General features: G+C 38.5%; 1 protein-coding gene across 2 annotated transcripts in view; it reads right to left on the bottom strand.

The window, feature by feature from the left end:
- The window catches only part of PCCA (propionyl-CoA carboxylase subunit alpha), a 388,477-nt gene that overhangs the window by 1,865 nt on the left and 370,168 nt on the right, over nucleotides 1-16,444 (bottom strand). Inside the window, exons 22-23 of one of the 2 annotated variants that reach the window (XM_074963058.1) lie at nucleotides 15,977-16,117; nucleotides 1,093-1,170 (exon numbers count right to left, since the gene is read on the bottom strand). In XM_074963058.1, coding sequence (XP_074819159.1) covers nucleotides 1,093-1,170; nucleotides 15,977-16,117 — 219 coding nt within the window. Of the gene's footprint in view, nucleotides 1-1,092; nucleotides 1,171-8,533; nucleotides 8,968-15,976; nucleotides 16,118-16,444 lie in introns of those variants that run through there. The other variant, XM_074963066.1, reaches the window with a different exon arrangement.

The raw sequence follows: 16,444 nt of genomic DNA, 5'->3' as shown, positions 1-16,444 counted from the left end.
TGTGCAGGGACTTGGGAGGAAGCTCAGAGGCTGGCTATGGGGTCACAAAATGAATCAGTCTGAGCGAAGGCAAGGGTGGGAATTTGTAAAGGTTAAATTAAGAAAGAAGGAAAATAGGATTTAAATAACCAGTTCAATATGAGACTATAATAAAAACTGAGTAAATAAATGAGAATTAAGGAGAAACAAATAAGTAAAGATCAAAACTAATGGTAACAAATATTAAAAATGAAAAGTAATAAATGTAAAAGAAAAATCTGGTCTTACAGCAAAAGAATTAATACCAAGAGGATAAAAGTCAAGGGACAACATTACAGTAATAGGAACGAATGAGAGAGGCGTTGACGTTGGTCTCTCGTCCTCTTGCCATATTTTGTTTACCTAGGTCCTGATCCTGCCTCAGGATCTGCTAGTATCACAGTACATGAAGTTGAACATGTATGCGTTTGCAGGTCTCAGATTGTTTATTCTTTGCAGCAGGGATCTGTCCTAATGTATGTCTGTAAAGAGCTTAGAACACTTCTAGACACTCCACGTTTAACAACGTCCTCATCAAAAAATACTCAGCCCGGACGGAACCTGTTACTTTTTTTAAAGCAATATTCTTTTCTGGGGTAAACACTATTCATCTACATTACTGATGTATTTTCCATAACTTATTCCAAGTATCAGGACAATGTGAAATGAATGTACATTTAATTAATTTAATTGCAAAAAAACCTCTGCTTTTGATTGCTCTCTGAGGATATGGAATTTGGAGAACTGGCTGCAGCTCCTCCAATCCTTCAAACCAATCTGAATTACTCTAGATATTAAGGAACAAATCATTTTGAATAACTCATTTACATTAATTTTTGCAGCCTGTAAAACCACTTCATGCTGCGTCATCTAAGTCTCATAACTGTTTAATAGCTTTCCTGGTTTTAGACGTAAACGTTAAAAATTAAAGGCACCTCATTTTGAGAGATCTAGACAATGAAAAACAATTACACTTCTAGTACTTTAACTACCACAGCCCTCCTCTCTTGTTTTTGTACATTCTGTCCAATATGACAAGTTACATGCAGTTTAAAAAGATGAGCCAAAGCATACCTTGCCACTTTTAGCAGCGATTAGACTGTTCTGCATTTTCATAGCTTCAATTACACAAATCTCCTGCCCTTCTGAGACCTGGTAAAATTAAAGCAGTACAAAAATGAGGATTGAGGACTTTTAAATGCACTAAACTTGCATCATCTGTCTGCAGAATAAAGTGATTAATTCCTTAGGCAAAGCTTATCAAAGTCTAAAAAATTTTTCCACAGAACAGCTGAAAACAAGCTGTCATATAGAAGTCCACAGCACAAGAAGTGTGACGTGCCATGGTTACCTTTAGCTAATCAAAATTAAAACAGAAAAGGAATCAATGACGTAGTGGGTGAAGGAGGAAGAAAAAACAAAACAAAAACAAAGTAATCCCCTCCAATCCCATATGTGAACTTTCCAACAGCCATCACACTCTGACATCAATAAAGGCCACAACAAAATTTAATTGGTGGGGTTTTTGATTGAGGAGCCACTGCTGTACTTCCCTGGCTCAGATCCATAGGGATACTAATCCTGACTAAGGAGCCAATAAGTTTCTTGGCATTAGTTCTTTAGAGCATGGACTAGAGTCTTTGACAATACTCGGTAGCAGACTAGTGCAGAGCAGGAATGCACACCTTTGCACATGTCACTATATGGACGGTAGTTGATGTCTTTGGACTGCTTAGAGGGAAACGCCACTTTTTATCCACCTGGGAGGGTTCTTGGAGGCAAAATGGCAGTTTTCACCACAGCTGACAGCTCTTATAGGGAAACTCTCAAGTTTCCTCTTTCTGCTTATTTGCACTCTGCTAACAGACATATACAAACTCAAGGTCATAAGTAACCCACTGTGTAGCTCTACTTTTGGGCTGACTATGGCTAGGAATCAGCTTCTCTCTTCAGCACCTTTGACTATGCTGACCAAAGGAAATAAGCCACTTGAGGTTTTATGCTGGTTATGCAGGTTACCCATTTACGGTGGGGGGGGGGGGGGAACCTTCGTGGTCCAAATTCATTCCTGGTGTAATCCCACAGACTACAAAGATTGTTTTGGAAACCCTGAGATGATCATCAGAGATAGCAGCCAACAGATTTACACTTTGGATGGCCCTGTGCCCTGTGTGCCAGTAGTCACGCCTTTGTGGTTTTGTTCAGTGTCTGTAAGGATGAACTTTCCCGAGACATCTGGGTAATCTTCATGAGTTTCCACTGCAACTCCTATAGTACAAGCAGTTTTAGTGCCTTTGAACTCTGTCCTCTTTTCCTGCACTGTTCAGATGGTGGTATTTTTTGGTACACGAACATGAAGGGATGCGATTCACAGTGATGGCCTATGCCAGGGATCGGCAACCTTTGGCCCACCAGGGTAAGGCTCGTGGTGGGCTGGGCTGGTTTGTTACTGGCCACGTCCACAGGTTCGGCTGATCGCGGCTCCCACTGTTCGCGGTTCGCTGCTCAAGGCCAATGGGGGCTGTGGGAAGCGGCGCAGGCCGAGGGATGTGCTGGCTGCCGCTTCCCGCAGCCCCCATTTGTCTGGTATGGCAAACCACGGCCAGTGGGAGCTACGATCGGCCAAACCTGCGGATGCGGCAGGTAAACAAACCAGCCCGGCTCACCAGGGGGCTTACCCTGGCAGGCCGCATGCCAAAGGTTGCAGATCCCTAGTCTATGCAGTCTTGGGCATGTTGCTTGTCTCTGGGTATTGTAACCTGGTATCCTAGGACCAATTAGTGAGGGTGTACTATCCAACAGAGAGGTATGAGGGCAGCCAGCAAAGAAACCATTATGTGAATACATTGAGTGTCTAAATGACTTTTCTTATGAAGTTATGTATTGAAGGTATGCATCTCCCCTAACTCTGTTCTGGGCTGGTGTGTCCCCTGCTGAAACATCCAGGATCCTGAGGCAAGCCAGAGATACTCATTACTTCTAGACTAAAAGAAGCTTCTGCACTATCCCTCTGTCAGACTTACCAACAGCAGTATGGGAGTTTTGGAATAAGAGCAGATAAGCTTTGCTCTAAGAACTCTGCATTCTAACCAGAGATGCTGAACAATTAACATGAAACACTGTAAATACAGAAATTCCGTCATGAGAGTCAGGTGAACAGTTTAAGTCATTAACACCCTGAGATTCTATGTATTTTACCAAACACTTGTTCTTTACCACCAGTTATGTCTCTATCCCATCTCTGCCTCTCTTTTGTCATTCACCGCCCCACCCCCCTGGCTATTCTATCTACAGGGCTTTTCCAGCAGCTCTCTCTCTTTCCTGCTCCTCATTGTTGTTATTCCCCTCCCATCCCCACTCCCTGCTCTGGACCTTCCAGCCATTTCTCGAGTTATTAGTGAACTTGTTAGGGTTGTGGAAGCTATTAACATAGACTTTAGTTTAAAAAAACCAAACAACAACAACAAAACTAGCTGCAAAATTGACAAGTTCTTTCTGGGCGTACAAACAAGAGAAATCAAACCCAAACCCACCCACATTACAGTTTAGACACCAACCTACTAAAGAAAAAAAATTCAGAGATTTAAGACCATTCCATTACTGTACTCTTAGAAAAGTTTTGCAGTCAAGGGTCATGAACAGAGGACTGGGCTCCAGAAATTCATAAAATGCTCATCCTGGCTCTGCAACTGATTCTCAATGTGACCATGGGCAAATCGCTTAGGCCACAATTTTCAAAGCTGAGTTCTCAAAGTTAGACATCTAAATCAGCAAAGTCAATGGGAGTGGTGACTACTTAAGAGCTCTGAAAAATATCTGGGCATTTAGGGGCCTAAATATGGATTTAGTGCCTAATGTCAGGCACACAAGTTATCCAAAACCCCTATGCGGTTCAGCTTCCCAGTCGTAAAATGTATCACTTAGTCTGACGGGCGGCTCATTAATCAGTTAATGTTTATGCAGAGCCTTAAAAATGTATTTACTGTCTAAATGCTAAGTAGAGTTGTCTCTGTGCACCTCAGGTACTGCAGTGCAAATGGATGGAAATGAGTGAGAATCAGTATTCTGTATTCATAGAATCATAGAATATCAGGGTTGGAAGGGACCTCAGGAGGTCATCTAGTCCAACCCCCTGCTCAAAGCAGGACCAATCCCCAACTAAATCATCCCAGCCAGGGCTTTGTCAAGCCTGACCTTAAAAATCTCTAAGGAAGGAGATTCCACCACCTCCCTAGGTAACACATTCCAGTGCTTCACCACCCTCCTAGCGAAAAAGTTTTTCCTAATATCCAACCTAAACCTCCCTCACTGCAACTTGGGACCATTACTCCTTGTTCGGTCATCTGCTACCACTGAGAACAGTCTAGAGCCAGCCTCTTTGGAACCCCCTTTTAGGTAATTGAAAGCAGCTATCAAATCCCCCCTCATTCTTCTCTTCTGCAGACTAAACAATCCCAGTTCCCTCAGCCTCTCTTCATAATGCATGTGTTGCAGTCCCCTTATCATTTTTGTTGCCCTCCGCTGGACACTTCCCAATTTTTCCACATCCTTCTTGTAGTGTGGGGCCCAAAACTGGACACACTACTCCAGATGAGGCCTCACCAATGTCGAATAGAGGGAAACGATCACATCCCTCGATGTCCCTACTTTTACAGCCCAAAATGCCATTAGCCTTCTTGGCAACAAGGGCACACTGTTGATTCATATCCAGCTTCTCGTCCACTGTAACCCCTAGGTCCTTTTCTGCAGAACTGCTGCCTAGCTGCTCAGTCCCTGGTCTGTAGCAGTGCATGGGATTCTTCTGTCCTAAGTGCAGGACTCTGCACTTGTCTTTGTTGAACCTCATCAGATTTCTTTTGGCCCAATCCTCTAATTTGTCTAGGTCCCTCTGTATCCTATCCCTCCCCTCCAGCGTATCTACCACTCCTCCCAGTTTAGAGTAATCTGCAAACTTGCTGAGGGCGCAGTCCACGCCATCCTCCAGATCATATTCCTTGGCGTCTGTTCGGTGCCTCGAATTCAATGTAGTATTTTTGTGTTTAATATAGATGTGTGTTACAGGAATGATGATAAAGGAGGTGGTCTTTATAAAGAAAATAAAAAAATCCAACACACAAAAGTAACTTAGTCAACATCTAATATTCTTATTCATTTAGAAGACAGCGCACGCTTTTTGTAGGTACCCAAAGTTAAAATGCTGTGACAGTACTTCTGATAATGTGCAATTTGTTTAAAACTACTTGGTGAAAGCATCACTTAAGCACAGAAGTTTAATCACAGTTCTTATGTTAAATCTTTATGATTCCTTTCATTGTACAATCCTAAAATTAGGCATTTGTATCTCTCTATTTTCTTTTTCACTCTTTTGGGCTTTTTCCAATTTCTTTCATTGCATAATTGTGTGTATCCTTTAGCCTGTCTGTATTATGGAGTCTGTAAATGAAGATCTTAGTGGTGTGTACAACTTCTTCCTTCCTCACTTATTTAAGGATTAATCTGGGCTCTTTAAAGTATTATGCCTTTTTTCACATGTTCTGTTTCTTCCCTATGTATGTTAAACAGTTAAATCCAATTTTGATTCATAATCATCCTTATGTTTTAAATTTATAGGGATGGGTCATTGATGACCCAAATTTGTCAAAACAAATAAATAACCCCAAAATTCTGATTAGTTTGCACTGGCTCAGATCAAGTTGTTCTGTTTGTTAAAAAGAAACAAAGATTTTTTGTTTTGTTTTAATAGATTTATGCTATATAAAATCTACATTTAAATTGCTTGGATTAATGTGAATATGAAAATGGACAAGTCAGATTTAGTTTCTAGAATGCATTTTTAGTGTAACTCCGAATATTTCAATGGTTTATTTTTTTAAATCCATTTTTATTTTTAAGCAGATCCAAAAATGAAAGGAATTGAAGAGAAGGGAACCTAATATCCAACTGCTTCTAACAATACAGATATTAAATTTTGGAATAGCAAATCACATTTTAACTCTTTCTCTGTATAATTTAGGGACTGCATGGTCTTATTTATCCAATCTTAAAGACAGATTACAGACAATAGGTAGAACTGTCTTCAGTGTTTTTCTAACCAAATAATTCAGGACGACGATTGGAAGTGGAACTTGAAAAGTAGCAACCTTGAACTATTTTCATTATGCATACAGGAGGAACATAAGGATTAATTGTACTCCCAGAGATGGCTCTTTAAAATTCAGAGGTATAATAAGACATCTGAGGGCATTACTACTGAGAGATCTTTGTGAGTATAGTACATGTCTCAAAGACTTTTGTGAATCATTTGATAAAGACTTAATGATTGTGACAGGATGTCTTCAATGTTAGGCTTACGAAATGGTCACAAGTCCCACAAGTCTTTTTGATAAACCCAATCAGCACTGATGTATTTCTCCACTCTATGTCTAATTGGTGTAAAGTTTGTAGATCTGAATCTTGTATCTTTCATCCAGCTTTCTGCGTCCTCTCCTTTGACACAGGGTCAAGGTTCACATTCGCATCCGATTATCAAAGTGGCACTCATTAAGCAGCAGCTTGCCTTGCACCAAAATGAGTTAGCTTAAAGGAAAACTCAGGCCATTTACTCAGCAGATTTTAGCATTTTAAGGAGGCCTGAATGTCACACAGCATTGCTACATTTTGAAGAGTTTCAGACATCTCCAGCTGATGATTAATTGTAAGTGATGGGAAATAAAATCCAGTAAAGCCAGCTGCTTGCCATGGTCGGCAAAATTACTATAATGGATATAGGCTGCCAATTTTCCAGTTTTACTGGCAAGTCTTCCAAGTGTAATTAAGGGAAGTTATAAATGATATGGAAATCTATCAAGTCCCATTTATTTTCAGAGGACTCTTTCCCCCAGAGACTTTTATCTTCAAGCTTATAGTTTGCTTTGTTGTGCTAATGATTTAAACCACTTCTTATTTCTGATTAAAGCCCCCAATATCCTTCATAAGAAGTTAGATCCACTTCTTTCACAAAGATTTAAAGAAACAGAACCCTTTTTGAGTTGTTTGTGAAACACAATCAGCTCTTGTTTCCTCTGTGCTGCATCTTAGATATCTACCTACTTTTTGGATTTCAACCCATGAATAACCTTGAGGAGACAGCGAAGATTTTGGGGGGAGAGTTGACTTTTTTGGATTTCTCTATTTAAAAAAATTAAGATTGTAGCAACTACCTTGCATGCTAGGCATTTAGCAGAAGGTGGTTTTCCTCACTAATGTTGTTTGATTTGGAATAAAAGCATGAAAATGATGTGCAAAGGCCTAAAATTGGAGATGTAAAGGATGACTGCACAGTATTCCATTTCTCAATTTCATCCTTCAGAACCACAAAATGGGGGTGATACAGTTACTGGATGAGATTTACAGTAACAGCTGTGGTCTTCCCACACAAGGGAGGACCTTCTAATGGGCTAAGGTCTGTTTTGAACAGACGGGGAGTAACAAAACAAGGTTCCCTATTAAGGGTGTGCCGTAATATTTCTGATAAAGAAAACGAGAATAGCCAGATTGCTTTTAAAAGACCCAAATCCCCTTCTGCTGCTAAAAAATAGAATTATTTTAGAAAGTGCTAACTGCTAAATAAATAAAAGACTAAAGGGATGTAAAGGCAGGAGAATTTTTTTTTTAAATCTACTCTCTAGCAACTGTAAAGAATGCATAGGAACCAGTGCCAGTGGCATATGGCTTTCTACTGTGCTAAACCTTCATACAAAAGACAGGTTCATCAGTCATTGGTGTATCTGGATAAAAAATTAGCTTCTGATGGATGGTATTTAGAGCTTACCTGCTGCTAGTACATTACCAGAGAAACACAGGTTTTGAAACCCACATGACATTAGAAACTGCCGACCATGAATACAACACGTGCAAGCACACAATGTATGCCAGGTTATACAAAATAATAAATAAGCTATTTAAACCCTCTGCCTAAAATTGGGCCCGCTGCAAGGAACCCCGGGTCAGTCCTACACAGGCCAATTAATGCACAGCATCTGCTGTATAGAAGCAGTGCATGAAGCATTTCCGAATGATTTCAGCAATTAAAAGAAAACTGTTTCCTGCCTGTTCTGACAGCAACTGTGTTCAATGCAACAGTGAGCACCAAATCATTGTGTGCAGCTGAAAAAATTAAGTTTTATTTTTTTTGAGAAGGGGGTGGGTGGGATGAAGATTTCTTATGGAACAGGATAGTTCTTTTGTTGTCCTACATTCTGTGTTTTTCTGCCAAATTAGACAGAAGGCTCTGAGGGCTTACAGGGCCCTCTACAGTATCACCTTCTGGTGCACTGTGGCTCCCTAAAAAGATGGATCAATATCAACCCTGCTGATTTGTCTACAAAAGTGAAAATCCTTCAATTACATTTTTAATACCATTGTATTTAGAACACAGGTGTTTGAATGCAACACATTTTTAAGGCTTTTAGATCTGAAGAAAAACCCAGTAACATCCACAAGCAAAAAGCATCTCCGATTTGATTAAAAGCGCAGTTAGAATCCGATTTTAATCCTGTCTCCTTTCTGAGTCTGAGAGAGAGAGGGAGGCTGGTAAATTTCGCTCAATATTCCCATAATATCCAGACTCGCATCCCCACATATTTATGTATACTGAGAATGCACAATGGGAGACTATGCAATAATAAAAACAACAATCAAGCAACCTTGAACATACAAAACATTGCATATACTCTTTCAAAATTAATACAAACATGTGCAACTTGTAATCGTTATGGTTGCAAGAACATTATATAGTACATTAAAGCCGTGTTGCTTTTGTGCACTGAGGTATGTAGACAGTGCTTGAAAATAATGCTCAGTGTTACTTTTCTTAATTTTTTTTTTTTTTTAAACTTAGTCCATTTTGGTATCATTGCCCTCCCATGATGTTCTTTCTCTATGACTTCTTGGCATTCTGGCAGCAAGCACCTAAGTAGAAAACAAATCAGGAGGAATTGGATGAGCAGCAATTGAAATTCCTTGACGTTATCCAAATGTGTGTAAAATAATTAGTACAGGTTTTCCCTTTCTTCCAAATTAACTTGGAAACAGAAGCTATAGAGCTGAAAATATAATTAACAGCAATTAACAGTGCTTGACAAATGATTATTCAACTTTTTATGCCACACTCCTTTAATGAATGAATGTAGGTATAGCACATCGCAGATTTTCTGACCTCTAATTGACCAAAGGTCAGCGACGTCCTCCTGACAGCAATGAGCACTGGTCATTGCACACCCCCTTATCTAAAACACTAGTTTTCCCAATGGTTTCAGAAATTTCCAAAACTTTTCTGCGGAAGCTGATGTGCTACATATGTGTATTGGTGGTAGCAGTTACCACCAAATACTACACACATACATGGTCTTGACAGCCTAAGACAAAGGCTAGTTTCTGTTTTAGACACAAATATTTTGATTTATGAGTGATCTTTTAAAAGTTCTTATGAATTTGGTAAAACATCCACCATTTTTTTTTGAGAAGCATCTACACATTTTTCTCTACTAAAGCCTTCTAATTATTTATGAATTGTTTCTTATTATTACAATAGCATTTCACCTTTAATAAAATCCCACCCCCAAACAATCTTCAATTTCTGTGTTTACATAAAGAAATAAGTAAAATTATTAAAGTCAACTGTATATAGAGGAATGCAATCTTAGACCAATATAATGTTACACTTTTAACAAGGAATACATTTTGAAAATAGTGGACACTTATTAGCATAAATCACAATAGAAAAATCAGTTAATCTAACTATTGCCTTCAACCTTGTGGTATCAGAATGGTGGGAAAATTGGAATCTTTTTGCTATTTGAATGTTATAGTTTTTCTGAAATTGTAAAAATAGTTTCAGCTTCAGTTTACTGATAATTTTCCTTACAATAAGACACAAAAATTATAATGAAATGTATATGTTTGTAATTAATTAATGTACAAACATATAACAAAAAGCATAAAAGGGCAAGTCAGAATCCTGATCATGTTTGATCTAGTTCATAGCTGCATATTTCTGTAAAATATAGGTTAACATCCACACTGGGAACACTGCACACACACAAAAAGGAAAAACTGAACAGAAAGGAATAATTGTACCCACAAATTATTGGTTTATTCACAACTGGAGTGGAGAATGTGTATGGTTTGTGAAATATTCTGGTATATTAAATAACGTCATAGATTTCTATGTAAAAGGTATAAATTAAATTACTAACCTCATTCCTTCTGTTTTCCATTTTGGTTATTCCCCCCCAACTGGAATAAGAATTATTATGGGCATAAAGTAAAAAAGACAAATCTACTTTATTTAGATTTTTGGGACTGAATTGCAAATAAGGTTTGAAACTACAAATGAAGTGGTGAAAAGCAACAGGTAACATATAAAAGCCCAATTTCTTATTTTACAAGAATTTACAATGTAATGAGGACTGTATGTGTTTGGGTGGCAGAACTGTGGAGGTTTTGTTTTTTCACTCTAAATATTTTAAAGTTAAAAACTCTGACTGGACATGTTTGTAATCCACGCAAGCCTTTTTCTAGACTTTACTGCCAGAGGATTTGAATTCAATTTACAATAAAATCTCCCAATTAGTTTCTAGCTTAGCAGCATTAAGTAGTTTTGCAAAATGAATTTACCCAACACATCTCACTTCAGCAGTTTTAAACAATCCTCAGGATTTTAATCTTAATTCTGAAATTACTCAAATCAGTTAAATTCCATAATATATTAATATTTTGAGGAAAAAACTGTCTTGTGCATTCTCAGTAGACAGACATCTGCTAGTCAAACAAAAGTTTTAAATTGCAAATTACAGCTTCACTTTGAAAGTCATGGTAGTTTTGTTAAATGAGAAATGTCCATTAAAAAAAGTAATTTGACATGATAATATTCCCAAATCATGATAGTCTTACATTTATTGAAAAAAAATCTTGAAAATTGAGATAACAATCCTTAATTACAGAGAAACCTCTAGCAGTGTTCTTATGGCTGTAATAATATACAAACAAATTAAATAAAAAACAAATCCATGTTGTGACTGGACATTTTATCCACAATCACTTTTCTTTTGTATATATTTGTAGATGCCCCAAGAGAAGAATTAAACTGATTTATCCAGCTCTGCAGGTTATAGCTTATTAAATAGTGTCCAGCTTATTAATGCCACCTATTTCTAGTTACTGCATTTTTTAAAAAGTTTTTATTTCAGATACATGCAAAATTGAAAAAGTAAAAATAATATTTTCAGAGGGCCATTGAGACCTGTATGATCAATTATTGCTGCCATATACAATGACTAACAAACTCAGAAGAGTTATGAAGAGAACCCATTTTGGGAGCATCCTGGCAGGTTTTCTGTAACCATGATACAACATTTGAGCTGTGCCCACAGAACCATAATATCTTTTGCTTCCCATATTCCACTGATTTCACTCGACAGCATTCTTTACACACAGAGCACAAAGCAGAATATCAGAGGGAAAAATAATATACAAAGGATTAGTAGGCACTGTTTTATTCTGCCCTCAGTGCTTAACACAGAATGAGTGTTGACATTTTGTTTGTTACATTGTATTTTTTGTAATTGTTACAAGATTAAATTGAATCTGTAGCATTTTACTGGAGGTTTATGAAGATGGCAATGTACACAATCCGTGCCTGGGGGCCAACTGTGCTCCTGCTGAAGTCAATTTGAGCAAGATCAATGCCTAGGCTATGATTTTGAATGTGTATAACCTCTCCTGTCTCATTTAGCACTGCCAATGTCCTGAATTTTGACTATACCAAATGGCCTCTTAACAACAGGCTTTCATTCTAATATGTACTTCTTTATAATAACCCCCTTCACAGAAAATTAAAATGGATGTGCTTTACTAGAGAGACAGTGCTGTCATTACAAATAAGCTATAAAAGTTAAGGCTAAATTGAAGACTCATCTGCTAAATAATATCTTTTTCTCATTCAGAGAGTTTTCAAGTTCACAATGCTTTTGTTGTTCACGTTACTTTGGTTTTAACTGTTCCCAGTGACAAGCAAGTGACATTTAATTACATCCCTCAGATAACGTGGGGAAAATGGTAAGGAAAGAAGAAAGCAATGATAAAGCTTAAAAATATCAGCAGAAGTCCTACTCCTCTTCGTATGACAAGTAGTGCTTTCCCCTAGTGGGAACTGAGCAGAGCAGAAGACTGACTTCTGGCCAACAGAAAATGAATTTCTTGCTTGTTGCACTACTTCTTGGGCAGAACTGAATTCCAAACGGGTTACCAGATTCGCTGGAGCACGCACATACAGCCTTCTATCATGCTTCAGCAGCCCAAAGCATTTTTCATAAATAGCAGCCAAAAGAGAACATTATTTTATTGAAAGACAATGATATAAAGTCTGAGGAAAACTAATGAAGAGACCATCGCTGGCTTCTCATTTGGCTAAGGACACAGAGAGAAACTAACCAATACCATATGTTTTACCTGACCAAGCAAAACGCCCAGAACTAAATGGCTGATAATAAAGATAGTTGTAAATGCAGCCATTCAAACAAAGATGATGTGCCCCCTCACTAGGAGTTTCTTTTCTATTTTAATGTTACCTCTGAAGTATGGCTAATGGAGACTACCTCCCAATGCTATTGAAGTCTCTGAAATAATCTCTTTGAGAGCACAGCCCTGGTGTAGAGACTGTTATATGATCTTCCAATAATATTTAGCATAGATCACAAGTTAAAAAATATCTTGGAAGAGCTAATAACAATGCTGTTTTATTCATAATAGCTGTAACCTGAATGAAAACAAGGAAGAGCCTCTCATTTTTCCCTGCTTTGCAGCTGCATTGTGTTCAGACACCATTACAATTTTAACTGGTAAATACAGCTGGAAATACAAAGACGACTTAAATTCTTTAGTCAGCCTGAAAAACAAGGAAGATCAGAACACATTCAAGCAGTGGGACAAAAAGGTTTGTATTTATCAGAGCTACAGGTCCCTGTTCATCGTGCCTTGACCAGCTGTAGTGAGTGAACCGAGTTCTGATGGACAGCCAAGACATGTAATCTGAATCACACCATCCCACTGCTTATTCAGTGCAGATAGCTGATACTACCTCAGCTCCTTTTTAAAGTTTTGACACTAGTCCTGGAAAGGGAGGATTTAAGTTAAACCCTTTCCAATAACTCAAATGTGTTTTTGTAATTAAAGCCACACAATTAGCATTGACAAGCTCAGGTCGGCAGAACAGAGATTATGCTGTTCAAGTGCTCTGCCACTCAGTGCCTCCAGCAAAAAGCTGCAGCAGAGGAGGAGAGAAAAAAATCCTCACACATTATTTAACAACTTGTACTCTTGCACTGCGCCACTTGTGGATTTGTAAAGGGAGGTTTTTAATTCCTTGGCCATGGCCCCATTCCCCCATGGTTCTGTTCCTTCAAGACCACAAAATATTTGTCAGGCACAAGGGAAACATTTTATAACATCCAGCAGAATTAACTTTTTTTAAACCCATTCCATTTATACTATCAGAAGTGCAATGTAAAATGGTTCAGTCTTGCAATATTGAAATACCTTGAAAACATTATCTTTTCTCCCACAAAAACAAATATTTGCATAGCATCTTACTCACTATGCAACTCTTACCGCCTCTGTATAGAAGCAGTGGGTTTCACTCTCCACATGAGGAGATGAATCTGTTGTAAGCAGTCAGTTTTCCAACCAGCTTTTAGGCAGATCTCAAGATTAGCTGTTTTGTTAACTAACAACAACTGACGGTTCATTTTTATTCTTGACACATTGCGAATACTTTGCTGTAAACATCACATGATTTACTAATAAGCTTTTCTGATCGCTTGTGAAAGAGGCATCTGAGTGTTTTAGGCCCTGATCCTGCAGACACCCCCACACTAGTCACTTTACACAAGTGAGTAATCCAGCTCACTTCCATGGAGCTATTCCTGTGCATAAAGTCACTTCCCAGGCATAAGAGTTTGTTATGATTCAGTGGTGAAATAGGTTAATTTTAAGTGAATTCAACAGTTTTTAAAAGTGCACATATAACAACTTTTGCCACAAGCAACAATTACAACAGTCAAGAAATATTCATACCTTTGCCACGTGACACAGTGGAGCTTTTCTTTCGGCTGCATTTTTACCAAACTGGAATTAGTTCAGATTGTGTGTGTGTACATATACATACATTGTATTTATATATAATTAACATAATATAAACATATAGATATTAACATATTTAATATAAACTTATGGAGGCAAAGACCCTCTTTTCTGGATCTTTGCACCTGGAGCTTTTATTTCCGCTCTCTTTTTCCTACCAACGGAGAGAAATGCCCGTATGTATGCTGTGTAAAAGCAGAGAAAGCAGCATGGAAATGTGTAAAACATCACCCCCATTTTACAGGGCAACACCTTTTGAGATTAAACATGTAGTAATTTGGGGTCCTTATCCAGTTTGTACTCAACCTCTCACTGAAGTCGGGATTGTACCCTGGGGGTATGTCTGCACATCAAAACAAACAAAACGGCAGATGTCTCAAAGCCAGGGTCAGCTGACTCGGGGTCATGGGGCTCATGTTGTGGGGCTAAAAACAGCAATGTAGATGTTTGGGCTCAGGCTGGAGCCTGGTCTCCGAGACCTGCCCCCCTCACCATGTTTTAGAGCCCAGACTCCAGAGCCTGGGCCCCAACCTGAGTGTCTATACTGCTGTTCTAAGCCCTGCAGCACAAGCCCCAGGTCCATTGACCTGGACTCTGAAGACTTGCCGCTGCTGGTCTTTTTTTGCTTCACAGGTGGACCCTAAGATTATAAATTCAGGGATCAGGATTTTCTATTTGCCTGTAAAGTGCCACATGTCTATTTATGGCACTGTCTAAACAATAACAGTACTATGCACTTTAGACTCAGGCCTCTGTTGCTTCATTCTAATGTCCCCTATCCCAGTATAACACCACCTCCTTGGCTCAGATTCAAGTCCCTTAACCCCTAAATATAATTTTATGTAATGTGGTTGTGCTTGGAGGTCACCCAAAACTGAGTAATGTAAAGCACTTACACGTAACTCTCAAACATCACATTTTTTTCTAGTTCTGTGTGTTGGAAAAGAATGGAAACCCCCAAGATAGTGGTGATGTGTCCTGTTACCCTCCTATCCCTAGTTTTTGCTCCTTAGACAGGGTGAGGGAATCGCCTACAGAGATTTCTTATGGTTTCAGAGTAGCAGCCGTGTTAGTCTGTATTCACAAAAAGAAAAGGAGGACTTGTGGCACCTTAGAGACTAACCAATTTATTTGAGCATAAGCTTTTGTGAGCTACAGCTCACTTCATCGGATGTAGCTCACGAAAGCTTATGCTCAAATAAATTGGTTAGTCTCTAAGGTGCCACAAGTCCTCCTTTTCTTTTTGGGGATACAGACTAACACGGCTGCTACTCTGAAACAAGAAGCAAGTAATGCACACACACAATCATACTCTCCAGATAATGTTACAAAAGAAAGTTCTGTAAAGGAGACTGGCTCAGGCTTTCAATTATACTGTTGAGGAAACTGTGTGGAAAGGGACCAAGAGACTTTTTCCATTGGACCATATAAACTGGAACCATAAACTCACTGAACATTAAATCTCACCACATGAGGGTAAATCCATCCTCATCATCGTATCCACTCATTATACTCCACACCTGAACATAGCCATTATATGAACATACCCTCACATCTCAATGTCTGTACTTTGACCCGTTAACCTTTTACCCCCAATTGGGGATATTGCAGATTATGTATTCCTTATGCCATCCGACCCTAAACTGAACTTCACACCCCTTGATAATCTGTACGTTATTCCCTGATAACCAGAAACTTCTACGCTTAAACTCTGTATCGTTTTCTTTTTATTTTAACATCATCTTAATAAAATTATATATAGTAAAAGAGCCTCTCTTACCAAGTCTCCAGGCTTTACAGAAACCGCCACCACTGCTCCAGGCATTGGTGATCTCAAAATACTGGTTGTATCCTCCACTGCTTTCTCTGGCATGTATTTACTCAACTCTGCAGCAAGCTTGGTTAGTATTCGTAACTTGTACTTAAGGAAAAGACAAAAAGAAAAATGTTTTAAAATATTTAATCTCATGTCTCTTGTGAATTCTTTGTAATGATCTAAAAGTCTCGCATTGATATACTATTTGTATGATGACTTAAGAGATGGTGTTTGTATACTACACACATTATCTATACTATATGGAACTGTCTAAAGTTTGGAATCTGAGTCACAGTTTTCACTACCTGAGTAAAGGGGAAAAAAGTAAAAATACAAGACAACCCAAGACAGCAGCACTGAATAACTAAAAGGGCAATATCAGATTAATAATCTGGTTAACACATTTCAGGTTCTTCCCCCCCCCCCCCCAAG

This window comes from Natator depressus, chromosome 1 (assembly GCF_965152275.1).
Source record: "Natator depressus isolate rNatDep1 chromosome 1, rNatDep2.hap1, whole genome shotgun sequence".
Taxonomy (NCBI): domain Eukaryota; kingdom Metazoa; phylum Chordata; order Testudines; family Cheloniidae; genus Natator; species Natator depressus.
This window is presented reverse-complemented; position numbering and strand designations above follow the sequence as displayed.